Here is a 12,404-nt window from a genome sequence, read left to right as displayed (position 1 = left end):
CTACCCCTTCGTTTCCAGTTCCGCCCCTTCAAATTCCTGGTTACACCTCGCAGTGTAGCTAAGCCCCTCACCTTAGCTCCTCTTGGTTCTACTTCCTCAGTAGCTCACCTGCTTCTCTGATCCGACTCCACCGGGACCCCTTAGTTTCTTAGCCGTGCCTGATCAGTTTCTGGCGCCCCCAGGTGGCGAATGGCCCACATCCCACGGTTCCAGAGATGGGGCTGCTGCTGATGGGACTACAGCTTCACAATGCCAAGTGGGACCCGGTAGCAGGGGCCTTGCAGGACAGCTCCTCCAGTCAACCCAGCCCTCTGCCTCCTGTCAGCGTCAGTGCCCAGGCCCCAGGGGCCAATGACCTGCCACCCCGAGGCGGCCTGGCAGTGTATTCCTGTCCTGTGTACTTGGAAGGGCCCCTGGGCACCACTAGGCTACACAGGAGGAAGGTCCTGATGCACCTGCCCCTGCCCACCAAGCTGAGCCCCGCTACCTGCATCCAAAGGAGAGTCCACGTGTGCAGCCCTCCGTTGTCCTGAGCCCACAGCCAAAATAAAGTTGGACTGATGTGATGAAATGTTTCTGAGACTTATAAGGGATGTAGATGTGTGCACGCAGACAAAGTGACACACTGAGGGGGAAACAGTGTGTACATCCGAGAAAGAGGAGGTCTGTTCACACTGAAGGTAGAAGAGGGTGTGTGCCTGGCCTTTGGGGAGAGGCAAGTGTGGGGACACCGTGGGGAGATGGACCTGGGGTTAGTCCTGTTTCCAAGGGGCTAGGCAGATCTCAGGATGGCTAACACATAGGACTTTGAATCCCTGCCCAGCTCACAACTGTGCTCTCAGCTCTGTGCTAAACCCACAAGGGATATTTTTAAAGGGAGAACATTAGAACTCAAGATCATTTCCTCAGGCACTTAGTAGTACTACTGGGAATGCCCCAATTCTGCCCAGCTAGTCATTCCCGCAAGATGTATTCTCAGCATACACACGAAGAAACAAAAGCAAAATAACACACAAGGTCCTATGTTCATTCAATGGTCATTTATGAGCCCTCTTCGGAATGAGGTGCTCTTCCAGGCACTGATGAGGCTGTTCTAATGCTGGGAGACAATAAAAAGGCCAACATATAAATGAGTTAAATTTGATGATTTTTAAGTGCTATAAAGAAAACAAAACAGGCTGATGTGTTGGAGTGTGAATGGAGGGGAGCAGTTAATCTACTTTGGGTGGTCAAGGAAGGCTTGCTGAATATTTGAAACGGAGCTATTTGAAGATCTAGGAGTAGATCTGCTAGATCTAGGAGGAGAAAATCTAGGAGTACCTATCTTTCAGATAGAGCCTTCAGTAGATGCGAAGAGCATGAGGCAAGAACAACCTGGGGTGTTCAAGGAACAGAACATGCAGCTATAACACTGTGAGTGAGGGGCGAAGTGAGCCAAAAGTATGGAAAGGTATAAACCGGAGCAGATCGTGATGATGAGCTTGTATTTTTAAAAGTGTAAGACAGAACCTACTGGAGAGTACTAGATGGGAAATTATCTTTTTCAAAGACCATTCTGGCTGTTCTATGGCGGGTGGATGTGTATATGTGCTCAGTTGCTCAGTTGTGTCTGACTCTTTGCAACCCATGGACTATAGCCCACAAGGCGCCTCTGTCCATGGAATTTTCCAGGCAAGAATACTGGAGTGGGTTGCCCTTTTCTGCTCCAGGGGATCTTCCTGACCCAGGGACCAAACCCCGTGTCTCTTGTGTCTCCTGCAGTGGCAGGTGGATTCTTTACCACTGTGCCACCTGGGAAACCCATGGTGGGTAGATGGATGGAAGGAAATCCAGAGTAACAAGGGGGAAGATTTGTTTGGAGGTTACTGAAGTAAATCAAGTGAGAGATGATGGGAGTTTGGACTAAGATCATAATCATGGAGATGGAGAATTGATGGATTTAGGAAATATTCTGGAGGCAAAGCCAGCAGAACTTACCAACGGACTGAATGTGAGGGAAAAGGGCAAATCTAGGATGACTTGAGCAACTGGGTGGATCATGGTGTCATTAAGTGAGATGAGAAATCTGAGAGAGAGAGAGACAGGTTGGAGGTAGGGAATCAGGAATTCTGCTTTGATATGTTCAGTTATTATTAGTTTCATGATTGCTTTCTACCCCAGCGCAAACCTCTTGGATAAAGTTGGGTTAGAATGTAGCAGACAGTACCAGTTAAAAGCCAACACCAGCTCCTCTCCTTGCCCCCAGGCACCAGAATTTACTAGGTACAAATTAATTCCCTTGCTGTATGATTAGGTACGAGCTACATGGTGGGAGGAAATGCAGAGATGTATACCGAGCATCAGCGCACAGGCTCTTCAGTTACCCCACTTGCTAGTGACTGCAGTGCCACTGATGTCCTAACAAAGGCTGAGCGAAGAGGCAAAAGCTCCCTCTTTCTTCAGAAACTCTTCCCTTTTCTCTTCTATAACCAGGGGCGTGGCTATCCCTTTAGGTGAGGAGAGTAGCAGAGTATTAAAGAAGTCCTTTTGGATAAATGAACTCTGTCCATATGTACCATCAATACTATTTTCCCCACTGGGAACAGGGAACAATAGTGATACACAAGTAAAACCACCTGCAGTTGGTTAGACCAGAATATTTTCTATAAATCCACATCATTCTCTAGACCAAAATGTATTCTTTTTTTAAACCTAGAATTTCTTTTTTTTAATTAGTCTTTACTGATGCATAATTGACTGAAATTCATTCTTGAATTATGCACAGCAAATTGTTATTAAACTTAGACAATCGGAGGTTATAAGTACCAACTTAGACAAGTAGAGGTTATAAGTAGCAAGTGACAGTGTAGCCCAAATACAATGAGTCTAAAAATATTCCAGATTCAACAATTTCACAGTTGAAATTGTCTATCAGATAAATTAAAATCTCAGGGGGAATTCCCTGGTGGTCCAGTGAATAGGACTGTGTTTTCACTGATGGGGCCCAGGTTTGATCCCTGGTCAGGGAACTAAGATCCCACATGTCCAGTGGCATGGCCAAAAAAAAAAACCCCAAAAAACCCAAATTTAAAAATTAAAAAAAAAAAAAACAACCTCATTAGGGAAGTAAAGTCTCAAACAATGAAAGGAAGGAAGAAGTAAGACATGTGACAAAGGGAAGAGATATGTCCCATCCTGTCCTGAAAGATCAGGTGGTGGGGGAGGGGTGGGGGATGAAGAAGTGGAGTCAAGGGAGGGAGGAATATGATAAAATAAACATGATCTGGGACTTTATAAGTAAACTGAGGTACTGAGGACAAAGAGGCTTTGCCTCTTTTTCCTACCTGTGATTTTAGAAGGGAACTGCTCTGTAACACTGACCTACTGTGGTCACAAGAGCAATAAGAAGGCAGAGTGGCATGGACAGGAAGAAGTGTCCCTTGATCCCTGCGTAGTGTAGAAACTGAATAGAGATCTGTTAAGCTCAAGGGAATATGAAGCAGAGAATCACTGGGGTCTGCAGCAGCAAACAAGAGTTGTTGAGAGGAGGCCAAGTTGGCAGGCAGGGGCAAAAGGCTCCGACAGCTGAAAAAGACAAGGCCACGAATTCATGAGCTTTAGAAGCAAATTCTGGCAAGACGCCCAGGTGTGGAACTAGGCCAACCCTACCCAGAGGATTCCAGCGTGTGCATGCCCAAGAGCCAGGATTAGGCCAGGGACCCATTTCTTCCGACATCAAAATGCCACACAAGCCCTTCTCGCAACACCCAGCTGCCACTTTGGAGAGGAACAAAGGTAGAATGCTCAGAATTTTAGAATGTATTTCAAAGCGAACAAATGAAACCTAAAGAGACTGAACAAAATTTATTTCTAGCCTCTTCTGGGAGGATGGGAGTGCGACTTGTGAGGGAAATCAGATCAGTAATTGAGAAAGGAGCTAAATTTTATCTGCATATCCAAATTTGTGAGGAAATTTGTGATCTGGCTCTGTACTATATATGCATTAATAATCCAAAGACCAAAAATTTCATTGACTAGTGCTCTGCAGCTCACCTGAAACATATTTTTTTCAGCTTTTCAATTTGAAAATCCTTATTCAGAAATAGCATATATATGGGAAATGTTTGAAACAGAAAAGAAGAAAGTGCCAGTTCATCCACTAATGCCTAAGGAGCCCTGGTAGCTGTAAGTTAGGTACTATAATATTATTATTCCTTACCACAGGTCAGGAAACTGAAATACAGATTCAGTCAGTTATTCAATGTCACAAAGTTAGAGCCAGTTTGTTTTTTCACCTTTGTTGTTTATATAGATTTCTTTCTTTAAGAAGATTTAGTCTGTAATATTACAACCAAATAATATCTGGGTCTTATTTTGAGTAAAGTGTGCCCTTACTCAGTTTTCAGTTCTCACTCTACTTGACATACTTTTCTCACTTTGTGAGAGAAAATTGGACCCATTTTAGACCATATGACTATGAGCCTGTGCTTGAGAGCCATGCAAGGAATGGTATCTTGAATACCGTTTAATACCATTTAAATAGAGTACTTTTTAAAACTTCAAGATGACAAATGCTCTTGCATGGGACCTAAGACAGCATTACCCTACACTGGAATTTTTTCTGCATGCAAGAATAGAGTAAGCACCCAGCACAGTCACCATCAGTATCAGTACTGAATATTCATTGGAAGGACAGATGCTCCAATACTTTGGGCATCTGATGCGAAGGACTCACTGGAAAAGACCCTGATACTGGAAAAGATTGAAGGCAGGAGAAGAAGGGGATGACAGAGGATAAGATGATTGGATGGCATCGTGACTCGATGGACATGAGTTTGAGCAGGCTCCAGGAGTTGGTGATGGACAGGGAAGCCTGGCGTGCTGCAGTCCATGGGGTCACAAAGAGTCGGACATGACTGAGCGACTGAACTGAAGTCACCATCAACCCTGAGGATCTGAGCCATTGATTAGAAGGGGATTCGAGTGTCCCCACTGAATACAGCTTTCTCCAGATGTATGTGAATCGGGTGAAGGAGGCCCCTCTTTGGTCATGGATGAACGGTTAGCCCATCCCTGGGCAGTATGAGTCTGATGGAAGACTGGTTGGTGCCAGCACTGGATGTAGAGACATGGGTCTTTTGAGTGTTTAGTCCTTTTAGATGAACAGATTAACCCATTTTGGGGAGCAGATCCTACATGCCTTATGCCAGGTACTGGAATAGTCACTTTCAAATTGCTTATCTCTTTTAATCTTTTTAACAATCCTGCAAGTCAACCCCCCCCCCCACCAACACCTTTTTTGCACTTTTATAAACTGAAATATTGCTGATGTATAATATTATGTAAATTACAGGTATATAATATAGTGACTCACAGTTTTTAAAGGTTATACTCCCTTTATAGCTTATTATAAAATATTCAGAGCCAGTTATGGAATCCAGGCATTTGTCTCCAGAATCCATTCTCTCTGTGGCACTCTTATTGCTTTTAATGTAAGAAGTGTTGAGTAGACAGTGGAAAACAAGACTCCTTATGTATTGTTGGTAGATGGGTATATTGGTGTAATCTGGGGAGCAATTTGGCAGCACTTAGTGAAATTAATTAAATACAGTATGTCCTAGTAATTTTGCTTCTGGGTTTGTCTTAGGCTCACACAAAAGGACTTGGGAAGTGTTCTGTCCTACTCTGCTTACTAAAAGAGTTTGTGTCAGATGGATATTATTTAAGTGGTTGATATAATTTCACATTAAAGCCATCTGGGCCTGGAGATTTTGTTTTGTTTTGCTGAGGAAGTTTTTAATAACAAAGTCAATTTCTTTAGTAAATATAAGGCTATCAGGTTTTTGACCCCTGAGTTTTCAGAGTTATTTATATATTCTAGATACTTCTTTGTCACATATGTGGTTTGCAAATATTTTCTCTCAGTCTGTAGCTTCCTACATTCATAGGGTCTTCCACAGAGTGAAGGTTTTAAATTTTGGTGAAATCTCAGCCTATCAGTTTTTTCTTTTCTGAATTATGCTTTTGATGCCAAGTTTAAAACTCTTTGCCTCACCTTAGATACCAGAGACTTTCTTCTGTGTTTCTTTTCTAAGAGTTTTATACTATATATCATTTTACAGTTAAGTCCATGATCCATTTTGAGATAATTTTTGTACAAGGTGTGAGATTAGGTCAAGACAGATATGATTTACATGTGTATGTATATATTTATTTTTGCCTGTGGATGTTCAAGTTCTCCAGCTCCATTTGTTGAAAAGACTATCTTTCCCCCATTGAACTGTGTTTGCACTTATGTCAAAATCAGCTGGGCATGGTTGTATTGGTTTGTTTCTGGGTTCTTTGTTCTATTGATTTTGTATCTATACTCCCCTCCACCAATACCACACAGTCTTGATTACTGTACCTATGTAGTAAGTCTTGAAAATGGGTAAACTGATTCCTCCTACTTTGTTCTTCTTTTTCAAAACTGCACCTATTTTAGTTCCTTTGCATTTCCATACAAACTTTAGAATCATCTTATCTACTACAAACAAGTCATGCTGGGATTTTGATAGGAATTGTGTTTAAACCATGAATAGTATGAAAAGGCAAAATGATAGGATGAAATGAAAATGAAAGGGGAACTCCTCAGGTTGTTAGGTGCCTAAATTGCTACTGGAGATCAGTAGAGAAATAACTCCAGAAAGAATGAAGGGATGGAGCCAAAGCAAAAACAATACCCAGTTGTGGATGTGACTGGTGATAGAAGCAAGGTCCGATGCTGTAAAGAGCAATATTGCATAGGAACCTGGAATGTTAGGTCCATGAATCAAGGCAAATTGGAAGTGGTCAAACAGGAGATGGCAAGAGTGAATGTTGACATTCTAGGAATCAGCTAAGTAAAATGGACTGGAATGGGTGAGTTTAACTCAGATGACCATTATATCTACTACTGTGGGCAGGAATCCCTTAGATGAAAAGGAGTAGCCATCACGGTCAACAAAAGAGTCCAAAATGCAGTACTTGGATGCAATCTCAAAAACGACCTCAGAATGACCTCTGGTTGTTTCCAAGGCAAACCATTCAATATCACAGTAATCCAAGTCTATGACCCAACCAGTAACGGTGAAGAAGCTGAAGTTGAACGGTTCTATGAAGACCTACAAGACCTTTTAGAACTAACACCAAAAAAAGATGTCCTTTTCATTATAGGGGACTGGAATGCAAAAGTAGGAAGTCAAGAAACTCCTGGAGTGACAGGCAAATTTGGCCTTGGAAAACGGAATGATGCAGGGCAAAGGCTAATAGAGTTTTGCCAAGAGAATGCACTGGTCATAGCAAACACCCTCTTCCAACAACACAAAAGAAAATTCTACACATGGACATCACCAGATGGTCAACACAGAAATCAGATTGATTATATTCTTTGCAGCCAAGATGGAGAAGCTCTATACAGTCAGCAAAAACAACACTGGGAGCTGGCTGGGGCTCAGATCATGAGCTCCTTATTGCCAAATTCAGACTTAAATTGAAGAAAGTAGGGAAAACCACTAGACCATTCAGGTATGACCTAAATCAAATTCCTTATGATTATATAGTGAAAGCGAGAAATAGATTTAAGGGACTAGATCTGATAGATAGAGTGCCTGATGAACTATGGACGGAGGTTCATGACATTGTACAGGAGACAGGGATCGAGACCATCCCCATGGAAAAGAAATGCAAAAAAGCAAAATGGCTGTCTGGGGAGGCCTTACAAATAGCTGTGAAAAGAAGAGAAGAGAAAAGCAAAGGAGAAAAGGAAAGATATAAGCATCTGAATGCAGAGTTCCAAAGAACAGCAAGGAGAGATAAGAAAGCCTTCCTCAGCGATCAGTGCAATGAAATAGAGGAAACAACAGAATGGGTAAGACTAGAGATCTCTTCAAGAAAATTAGAGATACCAAGAGAACATTTCATGCAAAGATGGGCTCGATAAAGGACAGAAATGGTATGATGATCTAACAGAAGCAGAAGATATTAAGAAGAGGTGGCAAGAATACACAGAAGAACTGTACAAAAAAGATCTTCACGACCCAGATAATCACAATGGTGTGATCACTGACCTAGAGCCAGACATCCTGGAATGTGAAGTCAAGTGGGCCTTAGGAAGCATCATTACAAACAAAGCTAGTGGAGGTGATGGAATTCCAGTTCAGCTATTTCAAATCCTAGAAGATGCTGTGAAAGTGCCACACTCAATATGCCAGCAAATTTGGAAAACTCAGCAGTGGCCATAGGACTGGAAAAGGTCAGTTTTCATTCCAATCCCAAAGAAAGGCAATGCCAAAGAATGCTCAAACTACCGCACAATTGCACTCATCTCACACACTAGTAAAGTAATCTCAAAATTCTCCAAGCCAGGCTTCAGCAATATGTGAACCATGAACTTCCAGATGTTCAAGCTGGTTTTAGAAAAGGCAGAGGAACCAGAGATCAAATTGCCAACATCTGCTGGATCATGGAAAAAGCAAGAGAGTTCCAGAAAAACATCTATTTCTGCTTTATTGACTATGCCAAAGCCTTTGACTGTGTGGATCACAATAAACTGTGGAAAATTCTGAAAGAGATGGGAATATGAGACCACCTGACCTGCCTCGTGAGAAACCTATATGCAGGTCAGGAAGCAACAGTTACAACTGGGCATGGAACAACAGACTGGTTCCACATCAGGAAAGGAGTGTGTCAAGGCTGTATATTGTCACCCTGCTTATTTAATTTATATGCTGAGGACATTATGAGAAACGGTGGGCTGGAAGAAGCACAAGCTGGAATCAAGATTGCCGGGAGAAATCTCAATAACTTCAGATATGCAGATGACACCACCCTTATGGCAGAAAGTGAAGAGGAACTAAAAAGCCTCTTGATGGAAGTGAAAGAGGAGAGTGAAAAAGTTGGCTTAAAGCTCAACATTCAGAAAACTAAGATCATGGCATCCGGTCCCATCACTTCATGGCAAGTAGATGGGGAAACAGTGGAAACAGTGTCAGACTTTATTTTGGGGGGCTCCAAAATCACTGCAGATGGTGACTGCAGCCATGAAATGAAAAGACACTTACTATGACCAACCTAGATAGCATATTCAAAAGCAGAGACACTTCTTTGCCAACAAAGGTCTTTCTATTCAAGGATATGGTTTTTCCAGTAGTCATGTATGGATGTGAGAGTTGGACTGTCAAGAAAGCTGAGCGCCAAAGAATTGATGCCTTTCAACTGTGGTGTTGGAGAAGACTCTGAGAGTCCCTTGGACTGCAAGGAGATCCAACCAGTCCATTCTAAAGGAGATCAGTCCCGGGTGTTCATTGGAAGGACTGATGCTAAAGCTGAAACTCCAGTACTTTGGCAACCTCATGAAAAGAGTTGACTCATTGGAAAAGACTCTGATGCTGGGAGGGATTGGGAGCAGGAGGAGAAGGGGATGACAGAGGATGAGATGGCTGGATGGCATCACCGACTCAATGGACATGAGTTTGGGTGAACTCCGGGAGTTGGTGATGGACAGGGAGGCATGGCGTGCTGCAATTCATGGGGTTGCAAAGAGTCGGACACGACTGAGTGACTGAACTGAACTGTGTTTAAACCTCTATACCCATGTGGGTACACAACTGACGTCTTTACTGCTTTTGCAATCCAAGAACATGGTGTGTCTTTCCGTTTATTTGCTTGCATGCATAAAGTTGCTTTGGTCGTGTCCAACACGTTGCAGCCCCATGGACTGTCCTCTGTCCATGGGGTTTCCCAGGCAAGAATACTGCAGTGGGTGGTCATGCCCTCCTTCAGGGGATTTTCCCCACTCAAAGATCAAGCCAGCATCTCTTATGTCTCTTGCACTGGCAGGCAGGTTCTTTACCACTAGTGCCACCTGGAAGCCCATTTTTTTACATCTTTGATTTCTTTCATCACCACTGTACAGTTTTTAGCATAGAAATCCTATAAATGTATTATTTATAGTTAAGTATTTTTTTTTTTAAAGTCTCCATAATTAATTTATTTGGGAGGTTATAGTTAAGTATTTAATTTCTTTTCAAGCAAATGTAAATGGTATTTTAAATTTTAGTGTCTACATGTGTTTCTAGTGTATAGAAATGCAATTAATTTTTGTGTGTTAATGACTCAGTCATGTCCGAGTCTGTGACCCCATGGACTACAGCCTGCCAGGCTCTTCTGTACATGGAATTCTCCAGGCAAGAATACTGGAGTAGGTTGCCATTTCCTCCTCCAGGGGATCTTCCCTACCCAGGGATCAAACCCCAGTCTCCTGCATTGCAGGTAGATTCTTTATTGTCTAAGCCACCAGGAAATGGCATAGATATGCAGTTAACTTTTGTGGTCTACTTTTTATCTTGTTATGATGTTCAACTCACTTATTCTAGGAATTTTTTGTAGATTCCTTGGGATTGTCTATGAATAAGAATGGTAAAAGTGGAGACCCTTGCATTTTTTTCAGTTTTAGGGGAGAAACATTAAGGTTTTTTTGTTTTTAAACCCATTAAATGTTAGCAGATTTTTTAGATGCTCTTTATGAAGTTGAACAAATTTCCCTCTATTTGTAGTTTTCTGAGATTATGAATGGTTGTTGAATTTTGTCAAATCCTTGTTTATCATCAATTGATATAATCCTGTAATTTTTCTTTAGCCTTTAAATATGGTGGGTTACATTGACTGATTTTCTACTATTGAAGCAGTCCTTGCATTCCTGAAATAAACTCTGCTGGGCCATGGTATGTATTTTTATATATTGCTGGATTCTATTTGCTAACATTTTGTTAAGAATTTTTATTTATATTAATCAGGATTTTAGTCTGTGTTTACATTCTTTCTTTCTGGTTTTGGTATCAGAGCAATAGCTTCTTAAAATGAATTGGAAAGTGTTCCCTTCTATTTTCTGAAAAAGATTATGAAGAATCAGCATTATTTCCTCTTGAAACATTTGGTCGAATTCCCCAGTGAGACAATCAAGGCCTGGAGATTTTTTTCGTGGGAGGTTTGGAATTACAAATTTAATTTCATTAATCGTTACAGGGCTATTTATTTTATACTGTATGAATTGTATTCTGGTGTCCTTAGGGGGAGAATTGTTCCATTTCAACGAAGTTGTTAAATAAACCTCCAGAGAGTTGTCTGCAGCATTCCTTTATCTTTATGTATCTGTCTACACAGTCTGTAGTGCTATTTGTTGCTTCATTCCTGATATTGATAATTTGTGTCTTTTCTCTGTTAGTCCTGCTAGAAGTTTGTAATTTTACTGATGTTTTCCATTTGGTTCTTTCTTGTAGTTTCTATGTTTCTGGCAAGGTTTCCCATCTGTGTATTCACTGAGGCCTTAATTTCCTTAAATTTCTTAGACATATTTTCATTATTTGGACACATTAGTAACAGCTACTTTGAACTATGTGATAGCTAAATCCAGTATGAGAGCCCACTAGAGTCAGTTTCTATTGAGTTTCTTTTACCTGGAGTATAAGTTACTGCTTATAATTTCATATTTTTATAATTATAATTGGGCTATAATTTACTGTTTATTTTGCATATCTTGTAATTTGGGGAGAAAACTGGATATTATAGATAATATGCTGTAGAAACATAGAAACTACAAGAACCAAATGGAAATTCGCATTCTGTTATATTCTGACAATTTGTTGTTGTTGTTGTTACAGAACTTTTGAGATGGGGGGTGGGCTCAAAACGCAAATTTCGTATTTCCTGTAGTATGTATGCAACAGTTGGTATACCTGCTTACTTTTTTTGGCTTCCAGCAGCTGCTTTTTCAGCCTGACCTCAGAGCATCTCACCTGCATTTACACAATTTAGTCATTTGTCAAAGATTTGGACAGATTTAGGGACACATCTCTATAGTTCTTTTGCTTCTGGGACTTTCCTTTTAAATTTCCAGCTTTTCTCCATTGCCAAACCCTGTCTTCTGACACATTAGCTGCCATCCCAAGTTGGACATGGATTGAGGAATGCACACAGGCAAAAAAGCAGCAAATTTGCAAACCTTTCCCCAGTGCATTTCTATCATTCAAAGGTAGACTCCTCACTGGATTCTGCCAGCTATTTTTGCTAGGTCCCCTTGAGTCTCCACTATGTACATGTAATTTAGTGGTCATCCAAGGATTTGGCAATGGCACCCCACTCCAGTACCCTTGTCTGGAAAATCCCATGGATGGAGGAGCCTGGTAGGCTGCAGTCCACGGGGTCGCTAGGAGTCGGATATGACTGAGTGACTTCACTTTCACTTTTCACTTTCATGCATTGGAGAAGGAAATGGCAACCCACTCCAGTGTTCTTGCCTGGAGAATCCCAGGGACGGGGGAGCCTGGTGGGCTGCCGTCTATGGGGTCCCACAGAGTCGGACACGACTGAAGTGACTTAGCAAGTAGCAAGGATTTGGGCTGAGTTTA

General features: G+C 41.6%; 1 protein-coding gene across 1 annotated transcript in view; it reads left to right on the top strand.

The window, feature by feature from the left end:
- Window positions 1–533, top strand: part of DNHD1 (dynein heavy chain domain 1) — a 61,420-nt gene extending 60,887 nt beyond the window's left edge. The window contains exon 43 of the mRNA XM_055547283.1: window positions 183–533. Coding sequence (XP_055403258.1) covers window positions 183–533 — 351 coding nt within the window. The remainder of the gene's footprint in view (window positions 1–182) is intronic.
- The last annotated feature ends 11,871 nt before the right edge of the window (window positions 534–12,404 follow it).

This window comes from Bubalus kerabau, chromosome 15, assembly GCF_029407905.1.
Source record: "Bubalus kerabau isolate K-KA32 ecotype Philippines breed swamp buffalo chromosome 15, PCC_UOA_SB_1v2, whole genome shotgun sequence".
NCBI lineage: Eukaryota > Metazoa > Chordata > Mammalia > Artiodactyla > Bovidae > Bubalus > Bubalus kerabau.
The sequence above is the reverse complement of the archived record's forward strand: the minus strand, read 5'-3'. Positions and strand labels throughout refer to the sequence as shown.